Genomic DNA, 24,041 nt, shown 5'->3' with positions numbered 1-24,041 from the left:
GGGTGAGCGAGTGTGCGAGTGTGCGTGCGAGTGAGTGTGTGACGTGCGAGTGAGCGTGCGAGCGAGCGTGGTGTGGATGAGTGAGCGAGTGTGAGCGTGCGAGAAAGCATCTCACCGGCGGTGCTGTCGTTCATGAGGCGCAGGCAGTTGAGGCCTGCGATCTGAGAGGCGTCAAGCACGGAGCGGCGCTCTGCGTCCGTTGAAGAAGGTTGGTACCTGGAGGGTGGGTGGTGGGTGGCAGGGTGGGTGGTGAGATTAGTGGTGGGGTGGGCGGTGGGTGGCAGTGGTGGTGAGATTAGTGGTGGGGTGGGCGGTGGGTGGCAGTGGTGGTGGGGGTTAGTGGTGGGGTGGGCGGTGGGTGGCAGTGGTGGTGGGGTTAGTGGTGGGGTTGGTGGTGGGTGGCAGTGGTGGTGTTGTGGTAGTGGGTGGTGGGTGGCAGTGGTGGTGGGGTGTGAGTGGTGGGTGGGCGGTGGGGTGGCAGTGGTGGTGGGGTTAGTGGTGGGGTGGGTGGTGGGTGGCAGTGGTGGTGGGGTTAGTGGTGGGGTGAGTGGTGGGTGGGTGGTGGTGTTGTGGTAGTGGGTGGTGGGTGGCAGTGGTGGTGGGGTTAGTGGTGTGGGTGTGGGCGGTGGGGTGGCAGTGGTGGTGGGGTTAGTGGTGGGGGTGGGTGGTGGGTGGCAGTGGTGGTGGGGTTAGTGGTGGGGTGGGTGGTGGGTGGCAGTGGTGGTGAGATTAGTGGTGGGGTTGGTGGTGGGTGGCAGTGGTGGTGGGGGTTAGTGGTGGGTGGCTGGTGGTGATGTGGTAGTGAGTGGTGAATGGCAGTGTCGGAGGTTCATCTTCTTGGTTCTTTCGGTAAAGTCACGTAGAATGGAAAAAATAAAAAAATTATAAAACATAATAAAATAATTCTCACGACGTTTCGGCCACAACGCAAGCAGCCGCCCTCAGGTGTAGAACAGGTCTGTCGAGAAGACAGTCTGAATCTCTGAATCTGTCTTCTCGACAGGACCTGTTCTACACCTTGAGGACGGGCTGCTTGCGTTGTGGCCGAAACGTCGTGAGAATTACTTTATTATGTTTTAATTTTTATTTTTTTATTATTTCCCTTCTACGTGACTTTACCGAAAGAACCAAGAAGATGAATCCTGCAGTCACGAAAGCTTTACATCGAAAATTTAGTGTCGGGGTGTTATGTGTGAGTGACACACACACTGCTGTGCCAGGCTCGGTGCAGGGAGGTCACGGGACAGACCCAGCAGGTGCCATGGGTTGACTGCTGTGCCAGGCTAGGTGCAGGAGGAGGTCACGGGACAGACCCAGCAGGTGCCATGGGTTGACTGCTGTGCCAGGCTAGGTGCAGGAGGAGGTCACGGGACAGACCCAGCAGGTGCCATGGGTTGACTGCTGTGCCAGGCTAGGTGCAGGAGGAGGGTCACGGGACAGACCCAGCAGGTGCCATGGGTTGACTGCTGTGCCAGGCTAGGTGCATGAGGAGGTCACGGGACAGACCCAGCAGGTGCCATGGGTTGACTGCTGTGCCAGGCTAGGTGCAGGAGGAGGGTCACGGGACAGACCCAGCAGGTGCCATGGGTTGACTGCTGTGCCAGGCTAGGTGCATGAGGAGGTCAACGGGACAGACCCAGCAGGTGCCATGGGTGGACTACTGTGCCAGGCTAGGTGCATGAGGAGGTCACGGGACAGACCCAGCAGGTGCCATGGGTTGACTGCTGTGCCAGGCTAGGTGCATGAGGAGGTCACGGGACAGACCCAGCAAGGTGCCATGGGGTTGACTGCTGTGCTAGGCTAGATGCATGAGGAGGTCACGGGACAGACCCAGCAGGTGCCATGGGTTGGGTAGTTGGGGATGTCGCGACCCGGGTACCCACCGAGATGACGCAGTCTGTGACCGGCTTCTTAAGAGCGCTCTCGGCCACCTCTTTGAGCTTAGACAGGAGCATGCCGCTCATCTGCTCCACAGAGAACACCGCCTCTTCCTCCATGTACATCACCTGCAGCCACGGGGAACGGAGACACAGAGGGAGAGGTGAGACAGAGAGACAGAGACACACTCGCTCACGCACGCTCTCTCACACACACACACCTCTCACTCACTCACACACGCTCACTCTCATACACACACGCTCACTCACTCTCACACACACACCACACACACACACGCTCACTCTCACACCACACACACCACACACACACGCTCACTCTCACACACACACCACACACACACAGACACACGCTCACACACACACACACCACACACACACACCCACACACCACGCTCACTCTAACACACACACACCACACACACACACACACCACACACACCACACACACACACCACACACACACACACACACCACACCACACACACACACGCTCACTCTCTCACTCTCTCACGCTCTCTCTCACACACACACTCGCTCACCCCCCCCCCCCATCTCACCTTGCCCCCCACGCCCCCATTAGGCAGCGGCACCAGCTGGTAGGGCAGCCGCGCCGCCTGCTGCTGAACGTACGGCTCCGAGAACAGGCGCCCATGGAAACGCTTGAAACTCTGGAATGTGTTCTTGCAGTTCGTGACGACCTGCGTCCCGGGAAGGGAGACACGCACAGAGAGAGAGACACACGGGGACAGACGGAGAGACAGAGACACGGAGAGAGACACGGAGAGAGACACGGGGCAGATGGTGAGACAGAGACACGCACAGAGACACGGAGAGAGACGGTGAGACAGAGACACGGGGAGAGACACGGGGAGAGACACGGGGAGAGACACGGGGAGAGACACGGGGAGAGACACGGGGAGAGACACGGGGAGAGACACGGGGAGAGACACGGGGAGAGACACGGGGAGAGACACGGGGAGAGACACGGGGAGAGACACGGGGAGAGACACGGGAGAGACACGGGGAGAGACACGGGGAGAGACACGGGGAGAGACACGGGGAGAGACACGGGGAGAGACACGGGGAGAGACACGGGGAGAGACACGGGGAGAGACACGGAGAGACACACGGAGACAGACGGTGAGACAGAGACACGGGGAGAGACACGGAGAGACACACGGAGACAGACGGTGAGACAGAGAGGAGAGACACGGGACAGACGATGAGACAGAGACACGGAGAGTGACCATCACGGGGAGAGAGATGAGAGAGACGCAGACTCCGAAAATACAGCAGCAAGCATCGTCAGGGTTGGGATCGAACCCACGACCGCCTGCGTACCAGGCGAGGTAGTCAACATCTTTTAGTGTCTGGGATTGAACCCACGACCTCCTGTGTACCAGGGCGAGGTAGTCAACATCTCTCAGTGTCTGGGATTGAACCCACGACCTCCTGTGTACCAGGGCGAGGTAGTCAACATCTCTCAGTGTCTGGGATTGAACCCACGACCTCCTGTGTACCAGGGCGAGGAAGTCAACATCTCTCCAGTGTCTGGGATCGAACCCACGACCTCCTGTGTACCAGGCGAGGTAGTCAACATCTCTCAGTGTCTGGGATTGAACCCACGACCTCCTGTGTACCAGGCGAGGTAGTCAACGTCTCTCAGTGTCTGGGATTGAACCCACGACCTCCTGTGTACCAGGCGAGGTAGTCAACATCTCTCAGTGTCTGGGATTGAACCCACGACCCTCCTGCGTACCAGGCGAGGTAGTCAACATCTCTCAGTGTCTGGGATTGAACCCACGACCTCCTGCGTACCAGGCGAGGTAGTCAACGTCTCTTAGCCACAGCGACACCCGTCATGGTTACCTGGGGTCTTGGCGGCCGAGCCAATGGCTCGACTCTTCGGGCCCAGCGAGATCACCGACCTGCAAGACACAGACAAAGATCCCCCATGTAGCCATTGACATGTACGGCAAGGGGTCACCCCCCGGCGCCACGGTACCGGTACCGATCCGTGGCTGGTTAGGAACCGGCCCACACAGCAGGAGGCGAGCGAGCGAGCGAGCGAGCGAAGCATCGTCATCTGTACCAACAGGTGAGGCTTCGTCATCTGTACCAACAGGTGAGGCTTCATCATCTGTACCAACAGGTGAGGCTTCATCATCTGTACTGACAAACGTCGCCAGAGAGCTTCTTTGAAAAGGGGGAAAGACCCAATGATGTAACCCACCTCCCGCCAACCGCTCCGTGACAAAATTGTCTTCCACGAAACCGAAACCGGTCCCGGGTGCCAAAAAGATTGGGGGCCGCTGATATACGGAGACAGGGTCACGCACAGAGACCCACAGAGACCCACAGACTTACACAGACACACACAAAGACCCCACAGACACACACAGAGACCCACAGACACACAGAGACCCACAGACTCACACAGACACACACAGAGAACCACAGACTTACACAGACACACACAAAGACCCACAGGCTCACACAGAGACCCACAGACTCACACAGACACACACAGAGAACCACAGACTTACACAGACACACACAGAGGCCCACAAAGACCCATAGACTTACACAGACTCACACAGAGACCCACAAACGTACACAGACACACACAGAGACCCACAGACTCACACAGACACACACAGAGAACCACAGACTTACACAGACACACACAGAGGGCCACATACTTACACAGACACACACAGAGACCCACATACTTACACAGACACACACAGAGACCCACAGAGACCCATAGACTTACACAGACACACACAGAGAACCACAGACTTACACAGACACACACAGAGAACCAGACTTACACAGACACACACAGAGGCCCACAAAGACCCATAGACTTACACAGACACACACAGAGACCCACAGACTTACACAGACACACACAGAGACCCACAGACTTACACAGACACACACAGAGATCCACAGAGACCCATAGACTTACACAGCCACACAGAGAACCACAAAGACACACAGAAAACCACAGACTTACACAGACACACACAGAGGCCCACAAAGACCCATAGACTTACACAGCCACACACAGACCCACAAAGACACACAGAGACCCACAGACTTACATAGAGACCCAGAGACCCACAGACTTACACAGACACAGAGACCAACAGAGACTCATTTGAGGCCGAGTCGACCTAGGGGAGGCCCAGGACCAGTTCAGATAATCGTCACCGGTGTTGGCCGTGAGCGGGAATCAAACCCGTATCGCCGGGTTCATAGCGCAGCGCGCTAACCACTACACCCACCGCTCCCCAACAACACCACCACCATCACACCACCACCACCACCACCCCCACCCGCACCATCACACCACCCCACCACCACCACCCCCACCACCCCCACCACCACCCCCACCACCACCACCCCACCACCACCCCCACCCCCACCATCACGCCACCACCCCACCACCACCCCACCACCACCACCCCACCACCCCCCCCACAACCACCCACCACACGCTGCCCCTGACTTTGCCCCAGTCGATGTATTAATAGCTCGCTTGCATAACCCACCCACACGCACCTCCCCCCCCCCCCCGATTTGCGCGCGAAAACCTCTCCCCCCACTCCCCCCCCCACTCCTCTCTCCCCCCCCCACTCCTCCCCCCCCCACTCCTCTCTCCCCCCCCCCCACTCCTCTCCCCCCCCACTCCTCCTCCATCCCCCCCCACTCCTCTCCCCCCCCCACTCCTCCTCCATCCGCCCCCCCCCCACTCCCTCTCTCCCCCCCCCCACTCCTCTCCCCTCCGCCCCACCCCACTCCTCTCTCGCCCCCCCCACTCCTCTCGCCCCCCCCCACTCCTCTCTCGCCCCCCCCCCCACTCCTCTCCCCCCCCCACTAACCTCCCCTCTCCCCCCACTAACCTCCCCTCTCTCCCCCCACTAACCTCCCCTCTCCCCCCACTAACCTCCCCTCTCCCCCCACTAACCTCCCCTCTCCCCCCACTAACCTCCCCTCCCCCCCCACTAACCTCCCCTCTCTCCCCCCACTAACCTCCCCTCTCTCCCCCCACTAACCTCCCCTCTCCCCCCCACTAACCTCCCCTCTCCCCCCACTAACCTCCCCTCTCCCCCCACTAACCTCCCCTCTCTCCCCCCACTAACCTCCCCTCTCTCCCCCCCTCCCCCACTAACCCCCTCCCCTCTCCCCCCACTAACCTCCCCTCTCCCCCCCACTAACCTCCCCTCTCCCCCCCACTAACCTCCCCTCTCCCCCCACTAACCTCCCCTCTCCCCCCACTAACCTCCCCTCTCCCCCCACTAACCTCCCCCTCTCCCCCCACTAACCTCCCCTCTCCCCCCACTAACCTCCCCTCTCCCCCCACTAACCTCCCCTCTCCCCCCACTAACCTCCCCTCCCCCCCCACTAACCTCCCCTCTCTCCCCCCACTAACCTCCCCCCCTCTCTCCCCCCCACTAACCTCCCCTCTCCCCCCACTAACCTCCCCTCTCCCCCCTAACCTCCCCTCTCCCCCCCACTAACCTCCCCTCTCCCCCCACTAACCTCCCCTCTCCCCCACTAACCTCCCCTCTCCCCGACTACCTCCCCTCTCCCCCCACTAACCTCCCCCCACTAACCTCCCCTCTCCCCACACTACCTCCCACTCTCTCCCCCCACTAACCTCCCTCTCTCCCCCCACTAACCTCCCCCTCTCTCCCCCCACTAACCTTCCTCTCCCCCCACTAACCTCCCCTCTCTCCCCCCACTACAACCTCCCCTCTCCCCCCCACTAACCTCCCCCCCCACCTCTAGTTTTGCGCCGAGTCAAAACAATGGCGACCCCCGGGGGCGTCAAACCCCAAATCTCGAGCCAGGAATAGTCGGGGCGAGGTTTGTGGAGTTGGTCTTCTCACGCCCCCTCCCACCCATCACCCTTGCCAGCCACGGATAACGAAAGCGACAGACAGACAGGGAGAGAGAGAGATGTTCTTAGGTTTTTTTCGGGTAAAGTCACGTAGGTAAAAAATTTCAATGAAAATGTATAAAAGTAAAATAAATAAAAAATAAAAAAAATAGAATAAATATTATTAAATAAAAATTAAATAACAAACATTTAAATAAAAATAACATTCAAATAAAATTAAATCAAACAAATACAATTTTGTAAAAGTAAAATAAATAAAAATTAAATAAATAACACTTTTTGAAATCTAATTATAATAAAAAATTAATTTTTAATAAAAAATTAAAAAACTATTTCATTTAAATTAATAAAAGTAAAATAAAAGTTTCATAAAGTAAAATAAAAGTTACATAAAAATAAAATAAAATAAAAAAATCACGACGTTTCGGAGGCAACACAAGTCTCAGTCATCAGGTGGAACCGTCACAGCCAGAATTCGCTGGCATCAACCTTCAAATCTAGAAGAGAGAGAGTTTAACACGTAGTCGTGACGGACTTTCGACGACCAACCATCACCCATAGATCACGAAAATGTGTTTATATTTACACGCTATAACCTACAGGAGATCGTGGTTTCTGTGAGATGTGGACTACCTCGCCTGGTCTACAGGAGATCGTGGTTTCTGTGAGATGTTGACTACCTCGCCTGGTCTACAGGAGATCGTGGTTTCTGTGAGATGTTGACTACCTCGCCTGGTCTACAGGAGGTCGTGGTTTCTGTGAGATGTTGACTACCTCGCCTGGTCTACAGGAGGTCGTGGTTTCTGTGAGATGTTGACTACCTCGCGTGGTCTACAGGAGATCGTGGTTTCTGTGAGATGTTGACTACCTCACCTGGTCTACAGGAGGTTGTGGTTTCTGTGAGATGTTGACTACCTCGCCTGGTCTACAGGAGATCGTGGTTTCTGTGAGATGTTGACTACCTCGCCTGGTCAACAGGAGATCGTGGTTTCTGTGAGATGTTGATGACCTCGCCTGGTCTACAGGAGGTCGTGGTTTTCTGTGAGATGTTGACTACCTCGCCTGGTCTACAGGAGATCGTGGTTTCTGTGAGATGTTGACTACCTCACCTGGTCAACAGGAGATCGTGGTTTCTGTGAGATGTTGATGACCTCGCCTGGTCTACAGGAGGTCGTGGGTCCTGCTGTATATTTGGAGTCTGTGTCTCTCTCACCCCGTGGTGAGATGTTGACTACCTCGCCTGGTCTACAGGAGGTCGTGGGTTCTGTGAAATGTTGACTACCCTCGCCTGGTCAACAGGAGGCCGTGGGTCCTGCTGTATATTTGGAGTCTGCGTTCAAATTTACACAATATAACCCCAAATAAAACCCTCTATAACAGAGAGACAGAGGCTAGAGAAGACACACTCCACCACCCAACTTGTAGGGGTCATCACGTGAACAGATCGTGCAAACTCAACATTGAATACGCAATCTAACCAAATAAAAAACTCTAACAGAGTATCACGTAGAAGGGAAGTAATAAAATAATAATAAAACATAATAAAATAATTCTCACGACGTTTCGGCCACAACGCAAGCAGCCGTCGTCAGGTGAAGAACAGGTCTGTCGGAAAGACAGCGTCCTAATATACAACAGCAGCAGGTGTCATCAGGGTTGGGATTGAACCCACGACCTCCTGTACACCAGGCAAGGCAATTAACATATCATAGCCACCGTGATGATGATGAGAGAGAGACGCAGACTGCAAATATACAGCAGGTGTCATCAGGGTTGGGATTGAACCCACGACCTCCTGTGTACCAGGCGAGGTAGTCAACATCTCATAGCCACCACAGCGCCCATATACACTCATCACACAGACAGCCGTAGAGACACGCAGATTAGCGCACTACACTCCTATCCACTACACTATCCACTACACTATCCACTACACTAGTATCCACTACACTATCCACTACACTACACACTACACTATCCACTAAACTATCCACTACACTACACACGACACTATACAACTATAAACTACTACACACTACACTATATACTACACTATACACTACACTATACACTACACTACTATAAACTACTATACACTACACTATACACTACACTATACACTAACCACTACACAACTATAAACCAGAGGTGGGACAAAGTCATTGTTATGCAAGTCCAAGTCGAGTCGCAAGTCATCAAATTCATGACTCGAGTCTGACTCGAGTCCAAGTCACATGACTCGAGTCCACACCTCTGCTATAAACTACTATACACTACACTATACACTACTATACACTACACTACACAACTATAAACTACTACACACTACACTATACACTACACTATACACTACACTATACACTATACACTACACAACTATAAACTACTATACACTACACTATATACTACACTATACACTATACCAGAGGTGGGACAAAGTCATTGTTATGCAAGTCCAAGTCGAGTCGCAAGTCATCAAATTCATGACTCGAGTCCAAGTCACATGACTCGAGTCCACACCTCTGCACTATACACTACACAACTATAAACTACTATACACTACACTACACACGACACTATACACTACTATACACTACACTATACACTACACTATACACTGCTATACACTACACTACACTATACACCAGAGGTGGGACAAAGTCATTGTTATGCAAGTCCAAGTCGAGTCGCAAGTCATCAAATTCATGACTCGAGTCTGACTCGAGTCCAAGTCACATGACTCGAGTCCACACCTCTGCTACACTATACACTACTATACACTACACTACACAACTATAAACTACTATACACTACACTATACACTACACACGACACTATACACTAACCACTACACAACTATAAACTACTATACACTACACTATATACCAGAGGTGTGGACTCGAGTCATGTGACTTGGACTCGAGTCAGACTCGAGTCATGAATTTGATGACTTGCGACTCGACTTGGACTTGCATAACAATGACTTTGTCCCACCTCTGCTATATACTACACTATACACTACTATACACTACACTACACAACTATAAACCACTATACACTACACTATACACTACACTATACACTACACTATACACTACACTATACACTACACTATACACTACACTATACACTACACTATACACTACACAACTATAAACTACTATACACTACACTATACACTACACTATACACTACACACTACTATACACTACACAACTATAAACTACTATACACTACACTATATACACTACTATACACTACACAACTATAAACTACTATACACTACACTATATACACTACTATACACTACACTACACACAAATTGGGGGGGGGGGGGGGGGCGTGCCCCCTACCACCCACATTTTGCGACACGCAAGAGGCCCGATTATAAAACAAAAATCTAAAAGAGAAAGTTTATACCCAAAAGTGGTTTGGTGGCTACGTCACCATCCACTTGGCTCGCCGTGCCAGGCGTTGGCAGGGCGAGGTCGTGGCGGGGAGCGGGGTTAACCCGTTAACTCAGTGGCAGGGAGGCGAGTTAACCCGTTAACTCGTTAACTCAGCGGCAGGGAGCGGGGTTAACCCGTTAACTCAGTGGCAGGGAGTGACGTTAACCCATTAACTCAGTGGCAGGGAGTGAAGTTAACCCGTTAACTCAGTGGCAGGGAGTGAAGTTAACCCGTTAACTCAGCGGCAGGGAGTGGAGTTAACCCGTTAACTCAGCGGCAGGGAGTGGAGTTAACCCGTTAACTCAGCGGCAGGGAGTGAAGTTAACCCGTTAACTCAGCGGCAGGGAGTGGAGTTAACCCGTTAACTCAGCGGCAGGGAGTGAAGTTAACCCGTTAACTCAGCGGCAGGGAGTGAAGTTAACCCGTTAACTCAGTGGCAGGGAGTGGAGTTAACCCGTTAACTCAGTGGCGGGGAGCGGGGTTATCCCGTTAACTCAGTGGCAGGGAGTGAAGTTAACCCGTTAACTCGAAGTTAACACGTTAACTCAGCGGCAGGGATTGGAGTTAACCCGTTAACTCAGCGGCAGGGATTGGAGTTAACCTGTTAACCTGTTAACTCAGTGGCAGGGAGTGGAGTTAACCCGTTAACTCGAAGTTAACCCGTTAACTCAGTGGCAGGGAGTGAAGTTAACCCGTTAACTCAGCGGCAGGGAGCGGGGTTAACCCGTTAACTCAGTGGCAGGGAGTGGAGTTAACCCGTTAACTCGAAGTTAACCCGTTAACTCAGTGGCAGGGAGTGAAGTTAACCCGTTAACTCAGCGGCAGGGAGCGGGGTTAACCCGTTAACTCAGTGGCAGGGAGCGGGGTTAACCCGTTAACTCGTTAACAACTCGCCTATTTTGATTGTTACCAGGGTGTGTTTGTAGTAGAGGGCCAAGCGGGTCGCTGTCCATCTCTCTACAGGAAGCGACCCGCCTGGCCTCGACTACAATCACAAGCAGCTCAAACGAGTGGCTCATAACATCGGCATCATCATCATCGTCGTCGTCGTCATCATCAGCGTCATCGTCCTCATCGTCGTCGTCGTCATTATCATCGTCATTGTCATCGTCATCAGGGTTATCGTCCTCATCATCATCATCGTCGACGTCATCGTCATCATCAGCGTCATCAGCGTCATCGTCATCATCGTCGTCGTCGTCATTATCATCGTCATTGTCATCGTCATCAGGGTCATCGTCCTCGTCATCGTCATCATCGTCGTCGACGTCATTGTCGTCATCATCATCGTCATCAGCGTCATCATCGTCGTCATCGTCATCATCGTCGTCATCGTCATCATCATCGCCATCATCATTATCCTCGTCATCATCATCGCCGCCGCCGCCGCGTGGAATGTCTCCGGAATAAACCGGTGGCAACTCCACATGTCCGCCACGGGTCGACAGACAGACAGACAGAGAGAGAGAGACACGCACAGTGCACACAAACTAAACGATGTTTCATGGTGACCAGGGTGCCAGGGCCACACCACTGAGCTGCTTAGGCAGTAGCTCTGTTTACAGGTGAGCGACCCCCCATCACACACGAAATCATCACCATCGCCGCCGCGTGGAATGTCTCCGGAATAAACCGGTGGCAACTCCACATGTCCGCCACGGGTCGACAGACAGACAGAGAGAGACACGCACAGTGCACACAAACTAAACGATGTTTCATGGTGACCAGGGTGCCAGGGCCACACCACTGAGCTGCTTAGGCAGTAGCTCTGTTTACAGGTGAGCGACCCCCCCATCACACACGAAATCATCACCATCGCCGCCGCGTGGAATGTCTCCGGAATAAACCGGTGGCAACTCCACATGTCCGCCACGGGTCGACAGACAGACAGACAGAGAGAGAGAGAGACACGCACAGTGCACACAAACTAAACGATGTTTCATGGTGACCAGGGTGCCAGGGCCACACCACTGAGCTGCTTAGGCAGTAGCTCTGTTTACAGGTGAGCGACCCCCCCATCACACACGAAATCATCACCATCGCCGCCGCGTGGAATGTCTCCGGAATAAACCGGTGGCAACTCCACATGTCCGCCACGGGTCGACAGACAGACAGACAGAGAGAGAGACACGCACAGTGCACACAAACTAAACGATGTTTCATGGTGACCAGGGTGCCAGGGTCACACCACTGAGCTGCTTAGGCAGTAGCTCTGTTTACAGGTGAGCGACCCCCCCCATCACACACGAAATCATCACCATCGCCGCCGCGTGGAATGTCTCCGGAATAAACCGGTGGCAACTCCACATGTCCGCCACGGGTCGACAGACAGACAGACAGAGAGAGAGAGACACGCACAGTGCACACAAACTAAACGATGTTTCATGGTGACCAGGGTGCCAGGGCCACACCACTGAGCTGCTTAGGCAGTAGCTCTGTTTACAGGTGAGCGACCCCCCATCACACACGAAATCATCACCATCGCCGCCGCGTGGAATGTCTCCGGAATAAACCGGTGGCAACTCCACATGTCCGCCACGGGTCGACAGACAGACAGAGAGAGACACGCACAGTGCACACAAACTAAACGATGTTTCATGGTGACCAGGGTGCCAGGGTCACACCACTGAGCTGCTTAGGCAGTAGCTCTGTTTACAGGAAGTGACCCCCCATCACACACGAAATCACCACCATCGCCGCCGCCGCCGTGTGACAATGTCCCAGGGATAAACCGGAGACAGCTCCACGTGACCGCCACGGGTGGAGAGAGACACACGCAAACTGCAAATGTACTCGACTATTTTCATTGTTACTGCACTATACACTACACTGCTATACACTACACTATACACTACACTGCTATACATTACTATACACTACACTATACACTACTATACACTACACTATACACTACACTGCTATACACTACACTGCTATACACTACACTACTATACACTACACTATACACTACACTACCATACACTACTATACACTACACTATACACTACACTATACACTACACTACTATACACTACACTGCTATACACTACTATACACTACACTATACACTACACTACCATACACTACTATACACTACACTACTATACACTACTATACACTACTATACACTACACTACTATACACTACACTACTATACACTACTATACATTACTATACACTACTATACACTACACTACTATACACTACTATACACTACACTACTATACACTACTATACACTACTATACACTACACTACAATACACTACAATACACTACAATACACTACACTATACACTATACACTGCACTATACACTACACTATACATTACTATACACTACTATACACTACACTACTATACACTACACTACAATACACTACACTATACACTATACTGCTATACACTGCACTATACACTACACTATACATTACTATACACTACACTATACACTACACTACCATACACTACTATACACTACACTATACACTACACTACACACTATACACTACACACTATACTGCTATACACTGCACTATACACTACACTATACACTACACTGCTATACACTACACTACACTACTATACACTATTACACACTACACTACTATACACTATTACACACTACACTACTATACACTACACTATACACTACACTATACACTACACTACAATACCCTGCTATACACTATACACACTACTATACTATGCACACTACACTGCTATACACTACACTGCTATACACTACACTACTATACACTACACTACTATACACTACACTATACACTACACTACACTATAAAATACACTACACTATACACTACACTGCTATACCCTGCTATACACTATACACACTACTATACTATGCACACGACAAGGATTTGTACGACTTGTGAATATTGGCACCACAAGACAGACGAGAAAGTGGAAACAGCAAGTGCTGACATGCAGTGGATACCACCGCTGCTGGCAGCAGTACACACGCTACAGGTGATCATCCCCCACAGGAATTACCACCACCATCATCATCATCACCATCATCATCATCACCACCATCATCATCATCACCACCACCATCATCATCACCATCATCACCACCACCATCATCATCATCACCATCATCACCATCATCACCACCACCATCATCACCACCACCATCACCACCATCATCACCATCATCACCACCACCACCACCATCACCACCACCACCATCATCATCACCATCATCACCACCACCACCACCATCATCACCACCATCATCACCACCATCATCACCACAACCACCATCACCACCCCAACCCAGTGGCCACGTGCCATAGTGCTATGCACTACACAAACTACACTATACACTACACTACACACTACACTATACTATACACTACATTATACACTATACACTACACAAACTACACTATACACTACATTATACACTATACACTACACAAACTACACTATACACTACACTATACACTACATTATACACTACACACTACACAAACTACACTATACACTACATCATACAAACTACACTATACACTACCCACTACACTATATACTACACACACTATACACTACACACTACACTATACCTGCCACCCCCTTATCAGTGCCCTACCTTACGACAGACCAATTCAGACCCTATTGGTCACCCCGCGCCCCTCATAAACCTCAACGTCCATCCTACAAAGTCCCATCGCAAGGAGAGAAACGGCAAACACACCTCAATTTCCCCCGTACAAGAATACGGGGTAATAACCGTACAAATTGTAAATGTGGTTTTGCAATTGTGGATTCGCTCTCCAACACACAACCGCCGGTTTAGTGCCGTACACTTGGTAACACAGTGGCAGAGGTCGCAACCGGGTACCCGATACCCGTACCCTACCCGATACCCGGCTACCCGTACCCGGCCAGGTACGGGTACGGGTAGACCGTGAGTCACTGGTGAGTCACCGTGATTGTCACTCATTTCCCAACGTCTTGTCTCTTCTCACAATTCAAGTTCCTAGAATCAACCCACCCGCGCCTGCAACGTGGCTTCATCCCAGAGGTCGCAATCAGGTACCCGATACCCGTACCCTACACGTACCCGGCCGGGTACGGATAGGGTACGGGTACGAGTACCCGTTTGCGACCCTGGTGCGGCCGGGTACGGGTAAGGAATCAAAACCCGTTTGCGACCTCTGATACGGGGTTATAACCGTACAAACTCTAAATGTGGTTTTGCAATGTGGTGGATATGCTCTCCAACACACACAACCGCCGATTTAGTGCCGTACACTTGGTAACACAGAGGCAGAGGTCGCAACCGGGTACCCGATACCCGTACCCTACCCGATACCCGGCTACCCGTACCCGGCCAGGTACGGGTAGCCGTTTGCGACCCTGGTGCGGCCGGGTACGGGTACGGGTAGGCCGTGAGTCACTGGTGAGTCACCGTTTGTCACTCATTCCCAACGTCTTGTCTCTTCTCACAATTCAAGTTCCTAGAATGAACCCACCCGCGCCTGCAACGTGGCTTCATCCCAGAGGTCGCAATCAGGTACCCGATACCCGTACCCTACACGTACCCGGCCGGGTACGGGTACCCGTTTGCGACCCTGGTGCGGCCGGGTACGGGTGCGGGTAAGGAATCAAAACCCGTTTGCGACCTCTGCACAGTGGCCCACGTTCTGTCGACATAACGGCACATTCATAAACTACGAGGGGGTGGGTGACAGCACCACGCCCGGCCGCCTTTGTCTCCCCAGTGGCGATGTTCACACAACACCAGCAGTTACTCGTTTGAGGCCGAGTCGACCTAGGGGAGGGCCAAGGAGCGGTGAAAATAATCGTCACCGGCGGTGGTGGCCGTGAGCGGGAATCGAACTCGGGTCGCCGGGTTCGTAGGCTACCCGCTACACTACAATGCGTGACGCCTACCACGTGCGCGGGTCACGTGACAGATGTGGGGTCACGTGACAGATGTGGGGTCACGTGACAGATGTGACGTCACAGCTCACTTGGCGTGCAAAAAATCTCTGCATTATTGAGCTCCCCCCCCCCCCTAAAAAAACACACGAAAGTGTATTTTTATAATGGTTGCATGGTGTACAGTGTGAAAAGTACCCACATGGCAAATTTCCAGTTTGTTACATGTCGGGAAGTAGGCTAAACATTTTGAACAGACACACATAATCACAAGTTTGCCTTTTATATATATCGAGAAGATATATATATAAAGCTTTCGTGACTGCAGGGATTCATCTTCTTGGTTCTTTCGGTAAAGTCACGTAGAGAGAAATTAAATTAAATAGTAATAGAACACGACGTTTCGATTGCAACACAAGCAACCATCATCTGTGTGCCTTTGTGAGTCTCTCTGTCTCTGTGCGAGTCTCTCTCTGCTCGTGTGTCTGTCTGCCTGTCTGCCTGACTGTGTCTGCCTGTCTGTCTGTGTCTGTCTGTCTGTGTCTGTCTGTCTGTGTCTGTCTGTCTGTCTGTGTCTGTCTGTCTATCTATCTGTCTGTGTCTGTCTGCCTGTGTCTGTCTGTCTATCTGTCTGTGTCTGTCTGTCTGTCTATCTGTCTCTGTCTGCCTGTCTATCTGCCTGTCTGTCTGCTTGTCTCTGTCTGCCTGTCTGTCTGCTTGTCTGTCTGCCTGCCTGCCTGTCTGCCTGTCTATCTGTCTGTGTCTGCCTGTGTCTGCCTGTCTATCTGTCTGTCTGTCTGCCTGCCTGTCTGCCTGCGTGTGTCTCTCTCTGTTTGTCTCTGTGTGAGTCTCTCTCTGCCTGTGTGTCTGCTTGTGTGTCTATGTGTGTGTGTCTCACTGCTTGTGTGTCTGTCTGTGTGTCTATGTTGAGTGTCTCTCTGTCTATGTGTGAGTCTCTCTCTGCTTGTGTGTCTGCTTGTGTGTTTATGTGTGTGTGTCTCACTGTTTGTGTGTCTGTCTGTGTGTCTATGTTGAGTGTCTCTCTGTCTATGTGTGAGTCTCTCTCTGCTTGTGTGTCTGTCTGTGTCTGTGCGAGTCTTTCTGCCTGTGTCTGCCTGTGTGTCTATCTGTCTCTGTGCGAGTCTCTGTGCGAGTCTCTGCGCGTGTGTCTGCGCGTGTGTCTGCGCGTGTGTCTGCGCGTGTGTCTGCGCGTGTGTCTGCGCGTGTGTCTGCGCGTGTGTCTGCGCGTGTGTCTGCGCGTGTGTCTGCGCGTGTGTCTGCGCGTGTGTCTGCGCGTGTGTCTGCGCGTGTGTCTGCGCGTGTGTCTGCGCGTGTGTCTGCGCGTGTGTCTGCGCGTGTGTCTGCGCGTGTGTCTGCGCGTGTGTCTGCGCGTGTGTCTGCGCGTGTGTCTGCGCGTGTGTCTGCGCGTGTGTCTGCGCGTGTGTCTGCGCGTGTGTCTGCGCGTGTGTCTGCGCGTGTGTCTGCGCGTGTGTCTGCGCGTGTGTCTGCGCGTGTGTCTGCGCGTGTGTCTGCGCGTGTGTCTGCGCGTGTGTCTGCGCGTGTGTCTGCGCGTGTGTCTGCGCGTGTGTCTGCGCGTGTGTCTGCGCGTGTGTCTGCGCGTGTGTCTGCGCGTGTGTCTGCGCGTGTGTCTGCGCGTGTGTCTGCGCGTGTGTCTGCGCGTGTGTCTGCGCGTGTGTCTGCGCGTGTGTCTGCGCGTGTGTCTGCGCGTGTGTCTGCGCGTGTGTCTGCGCGTGTGTCTGCGCGTGTGTCTGCGCGTGTGTCTGCGCGTGTGTCTGCGCGTGTGTCTGCGCGTGTGTCTGCGCGTGTGTCTGCGCGTGTGTCTGCGCGTGTGTCTGCGCGTGTGTCTGCGCGTGTGTCTGCGCGTGTGTCTGCGCGTGTGTCTGCGCGTGTGTCTGCGCGTGTGTCTGCGCGTGTGTCTGCGCGTGTGTCTGCGCGTGTGTCTGCGCGTGTGTCTGCGCGTGTGTCTGCGCGTGTGTCTGCGCGTGTGTCTGCGCGTGTGTCTGCGCGTGTGTCTGCGCGTGTGTCTGCGCGTGTGTCTGCGCGTGTGTCTGCGCGTGTGTCTGCGCGTGTGTCTGCGCGTGTGTCTGCGCGTGTGTCTGCGCGTGTGTCTGCGCGTGTGTCTGCGCGTGTGTCTGCGCGTGTGTCTGCGCGTGTGTCTGCGCGTGTGTCTGCGCGTGTGTCTGCGCGTGTGTCTGCGCGTGTGTCTGCGCGTGTGTCTGCGCGTGTGTCTGCGCGTGTGTCTGCGCGTGTGTCTGCGCGTGTGTCTGCGCGTGTGTCTGCGCGTGTGTCTGCGCGTGTGTCTGCGCGTGTGTCTGCGCGTGTGTCTGCGCGTGTGTCTGCGCGTGTGTCTGCGCGTGTGTCTGCGCGTGTGTCTGCGCGTGTGTCTGCGCGTGTGTCTGCGCGTGTGTCTGCGCGTGTGTCTGCGCGTGTGTCTGCGCGTGTGTCTGCGCGTGTGTCTGCGCGTGTGTCTGCGCGTGTGTCTGCGCGTGTGTCTGCGCGTGTGTCTGCGTGTGTGTCTGCGTGTGTGTCTGCGTGTGTGTCTGCGTGTGTGTCTGCGTGTGTGTCTGCGTGTGTGTCTGCGTGTGTGTCTGCGTGTGTGTCTGCGTGTGTGTCTGCGTGTGTGTCTGCGTGTGTGTCTGCGTGTGTGTCTGCGTGTGTGTCTGCGTGTGTGTCTGCGTGTGTGTCTGCGTGTGTGTCTGCGTGTGTGTCTGCGTGTGTGTCTGCGTGTGTGTCTGCGTGTGTGTCTGCGTGTGTGTCTGCGTGTGTGTCTGCGTGTGTGTCTGCGTGTGTGTCTGCGTGTGTGTCTGCGTGTGTGTCTGCGTGTGTGTCTGTGTGTCTGTGTGTCTGTCTGTGTGTGAGTCTCTGCCTGTGTGTCTGTCTGTATCTATGTGTGTGTGTCTCTGTCTGTGCGAGTCTCTCTCTGCTTGTGTGTCTATGTGTGTCTCTCTCTGTCTGTGTGAGTCTCTCTCTGCTTGTGTGTGTGTCTGTGTGTGTGTCTGTGTGTGTCTGTGTGAGTCTGTGTGAGTCTCTCTCTGCTTGTGTGTCTATGTGTGTCTCTCTCTGTCTGTGTGAGTCTCTCTCTGCTTGTGTGTGTGTCTGTGTGTGTGTCTGTGTGTGTCTGTGTGAGTCTGTGTGAGTCTCTCTCTGCTTGTGTGTCTGTGTGTGTCTCTGCTTGTGTCTGTCTGTGTGTCTCTCTGTTTGCCTGTGTGAGTCTCTCTCTGCCTGTGTCTGTCTGTGTGTGCGTCTCTCTGCTTGTGTCTCTGTCTGTGTGTGTGTCTCTCTGCTTGTGTCTCTGTCTGTGTGTGTGTCTCTCTGCTTGTGTCTCTGTGTGTGTCTGCTTGTGTGTCTGTCTGTGTGTCTATGTTTTGTCTCTCTCTCAAATTTAGCAATCTTTGTAAGAACGTTGTGTTAGCCGACTCTGTTGTATCGCATTACATTTCCAAGTTCACTGGGTTTGTTTTCTCATTCATTTGTACCTGATGATGGTTGCGTGTGTTGCAATCGAAACGTCGAACTCTATAATTATGTAATTTATTTCTACGCGACTTTGTCGAAATAACCAAAGGGCACATTTATATTTACGCGATCTAACCGCAATTAAATAAACATTATTGTTTTCGCTCGCTACTTGTTATTAAACTATAATCGTATATATTGAATGCTATAGTACTGATAATTGTTTTTTTTACCCTTCTATATAGATAGATGTTTTTTTTACCCTTCTATATAGATAGAAGGGTAAAAAAAACAATTATCATATTTTTTTACTGGCAAATGAGGTTCCAATGGTGCTATTGTACTGTATAGCAATACAGTATATGTAACAAAAATATACTGCTATAAATGAAAGTTTTCCCACCCCGCCCGCGTCTTTGTTGTGTTTATATATAACGTATAATGTGTGTACGTTCGCAATTAATAACAAAAACCCCACGCGAATGTTTCTAAAGATAATTAATTTACATTTAATCCGTAAGGGGCCTTCCCTCCAACGTGGTCTGATTGAACCAGGCCATGTCAGAACGTTGTAATTCCCTCCACACTTTGTGTCTCTATCACTCGCAAACTATAAAAACGTGTAAAGGTTTGTGTGTGTATATATATATAAAACACATACGCAAAGTGTAGATTAAATGTAAAAAACCCGCTTGTTTAAATCGATTAGCGAAACTAGGAAAGCGACAGGATGCGTTCCAGCCCCCACGTTGACGGCTCTCGCCTAGCTAGGCCGCAGGTCTCGGAGTCGTTACATTTTAAAATCCGCAACAAGAAATAAAATAAAATTGTAAGTTCGATAAATATGATAAAATATTACTTTAATAAAGTGAGATCGGGTTTTTTTTTCAAAGCTGAGGGAATGATTGGTTACGGTGTAGTGTAAAATAAAATAATATTATATACAACGTGGGGGGGGAGAGGGGTGGGCCTTAGGTTATCAATGAAAAACTAACGCTATCATCATTATCGTTATCGTTTTAAAACGTACAAAGCTTATAGTTCTGCGTGAGGCATCATCGATGAAGGGGGAGGAGGAGGTGGTGGTGGTTAAAGACGCCGAGGTTTAAGAAATGGTTTTAATTATTATTAAAGAGAGACTTTGCCGAGACGCAGACTTAATGAGTATGGATTCGAAACCACAACCACCACCACTCACATTGTGTAAGATTTTAACATCTCAACAGCAACCAGTTTAGCAATTAATTAGTAGGCAACTATAGAAACTAACAACAAACATTGGTATTCGAACCCCTGACACCTAGAACATTTTAAATGTTTAATTCGCTGAGAAATTACTTGAAGACTCTATCCAGCGGTTCATAAACTCTGGCTGCTGATGATGATGGTTAGGGAAGGACTTCATCTAGCAGTTCATAGATCTTGGCTGCTGATGATGATGGTTAGGGAAGGACTTCACCCAGCAGTTCATAGACTCTAGCTGCTGATGATGATGATGGCTAGAGAAGGACTTCATCCAGCAGTTCATAGACCCTGGCTGCTGATGATGATGGTTAGGGAAGGACTTCATCTAGCAGTTCATAGACCCTGGCTGCTGATGATGGTTAGAGAAGGACTTCATCTAGCAGTTCATAGACCCTGGCTGCTGATGATGGTTAGAGAAGGACTTCATCTAGCAGTTCATAGACCCTGGCTGCTGATGATGATGATGGTTAGAGAAGGACTTCATCCAGCAGTTCATAGACCCTGGCTGCTGATGATGATGATGGTTAGGGAAGGACTTCATCTAGCAGTTCATAGACCCTGGCTGCTGATGATGATGATGGTTAGAGAAGGACTTCATCCAGCAGTTCATAGACTCTGGCTGCTGATGATGGCTAGAGAAGGACTTCATCCTGCAGTTCATAGACCCTAGCTGCTGATTATGATGATGGTGTTGATGATGATAGTTACCCAATGATACAAACAAAAAACGGATCGTCGTGATGATTTTTGAGTCCAACCACCAACATTTTGATCAGAATTTTGCAAAACTCTTCTGGCAAACCGCACAATGATGCAGGTTGATGCAATCAGCAGCGAAACGTCGTACTACTAAAGTAGTTAATGTTGTGTATTAACTCCCCAACACACCGGTGGGCTTAAGTAGTATACTACACTACTATACACTACACTATACACTACATTACACTACTATACACTACACTTGACACTATACACTACACTATACTCAACACTGCTATAATCTACTATACAATACACACTACACTATACACTACACACTACACTGCTATACACTACACTGCTATACACTACACTGCTACACTCTACTATACACTACATTACACACTATGCTATACACTACACTATACACTACTACACTATACACTATACTACACACTACACTAGTATACACTACACTATACACTACACTATTAACTAATTGGCGCGTCGTTTACGTGACAAAAGCCATGCCAATGTGGTTCTTTCGGTAAAGCCCCATAGATAGAAAATCAAATTAAAAACAAATTGAAAATAATAGAAACAAAAAAACCCGCGACGTTTCGATCGCAACGCGAGCAGCCTTCATCAGGCGAAGAGAGAGAGAACGCAGAAGAATGAATTACTGCAGTAACGAAAGTTCGTCACTTTCGCTGTCGTTTTAAACTAACAAAAAACTGTGGTGGTGGTGGTGGTAATAATTTATTTTAAAACGCATTAGCCAATTTCAAAAATGACATCGATTATCCTACCCACCACGGAATCTCATCCCACCACTCTTTCTCCACTCTCTCTCTTACTATTAAAACAACCCCCATCACAACAACAAAATAGATACAGTGGCATGCGAGGATGGAGATGGTCAACGTCTTGGGCAATTATTCGTGTTAAATCGTTATCACACAACTCTCTACGGCAAGCAAGCAAGCAAGCGTGGCTATAGAGTTAATTGGGGGAATGGTGGAGTGCCAAACGCTTCGTAACTTTTCGGATTTGCTCAGGACAAAGGGCAAGAAGAGGTACTGGGTGGGGGGGGGGTGGGTTAGAAAAAAATTAGTTTAAATAAAAAACACACACAAAGCCAAACGGGTGAGAAAGTTAAAATTTGACAGCCTCGTGCGAGATTAAAACAAATTAAATTATATAAGCCACGGCGTGTCTGTCTGCGTGATAACAATCTTATAGATACTACTACACACTACTAGACAATACGTTAAACTATAAACAGCTCTTATAAACTGCTCGATGGGTTTAAAATCATTAAAACGTCGAGGCTTTACACACAAAAAACCTCACTCAGCACACGAACACATCTTACATAATACATATTACACATTTAACGTTGTTTTCATTAGATTTTATACGTGTAATGTTGTGTGTGTAGAGCTACTTACGGAGTGCATCTGTCGCTAAATTCATTGGCCACGGTTTCAATGCCCCCGGATCGAGCCACGGCAATGTAGCAAGATTGGAACCCGACATCGAAACCCACCACCGACATTATTGATTAACTCTTTTAACTAAACTAATAACTTTGAACAAAACTAACGGCACACCGCTTAACTTATTAAATATTTAACTTTTTTTTTTCTTATGTAAAGGACGACGCACTACCCGAGAAAAAGCTTCAACGGTTTCAAAACGACATAAATGTTAACGCATTTCGCTCAACACACCCCAAACCAAACCTTAACCCCCAACAAAGTCAATTAGACAGCCGTTATCGATTTAGTATAATTGCTGCTAATATTGTTTACGCTCTACGGAGACGCGAATCAGACCGCCAATTACGATTTCTCGTTAATAATCGATACGTTAAGGGGGTAAGGTTAAAGTCAAAAGGATCCTTGCTATACTGTATAGACTGTCTAATCGATACCGTCTGAGTTGTATAGCCCGCCTAATCGATACTATCGGAGTTGTATCGACTGCCTAATCGATACGGACGCTACTGTATAAACTGTCTAAGGCCTACCCTGCGTATTAGACTGTCTAAAGAGCCCCCCCTACGAGAGATATTTATAAAGACTGCCTAAGCGTTACCGATATCGTACGAACTGATTAGGCCTCTGCGATTAAACTTCGTAGGCCTCACCCTACGAGAGCGAGTTGTTTAGACCGCCCAGGCTCAACAGAGCAGCTATCGAGACCGCGAGAGGCTCGTAAAGACTGCGATGTAGCCCCCCACCCCTCAGCCTTAGCAGACAGAGAGAGAGATGTGTGGACTTGATGAGGCGTTGTAGAGAGACGCGAGAGAGAGAGAGCGAGGGAGGGGAGCGATAGGCCGGCGATGATGAGACTCCTGCGATGCCCGCAATGCGGAACCGGCGACTCGCTCGCGACCCCTTAATGTAGGCGGGAACGTTCCAGAAGAAGCCACCCCCACCCACACTACCC

The 24,041-nt window shown here is 50.8% G+C and overlaps 1 protein-coding gene across 1 annotated transcript; it reads right to left on the bottom strand.

The window, feature by feature from the left end:
- Window positions 1-86: 86 nt before the first annotated feature.
- On the bottom strand, window positions 87-24,041 carry LOC144739243 (heat shock protein 105 kDa-like). The gene is made up of 5 exons (XM_078622211.1): window positions 23,039-24,041; window positions 3,772-3,826; window positions 2,456-2,599; window positions 1,884-2,006; window positions 87-216 (listed from the first exon to the last, which is right to left on the bottom strand). Exons 1-5 carry the CDS (start codon window positions 23,143-23,145, stop codon window positions 172-174), a joined length of 474 nt encoding a protein of 157 aa, XP_078478337.1. The 5' UTR covers window positions 23,146-24,041; the 3' UTR covers window positions 87-171.

Source organism: Lampetra planeri, unplaced genomic scaffold, assembly GCF_965212315.1.
Source record: "Lampetra planeri unplaced genomic scaffold, kcLamPlan1.2.h2 scaffold_1382, whole genome shotgun sequence".
Lineage (NCBI taxonomy): Eukaryota > Metazoa > Chordata > Hyperoartia > Petromyzontiformes > Petromyzontidae > Lampetra > Lampetra planeri.
This window is presented reverse-complemented; position numbering and strand designations above follow the sequence as displayed.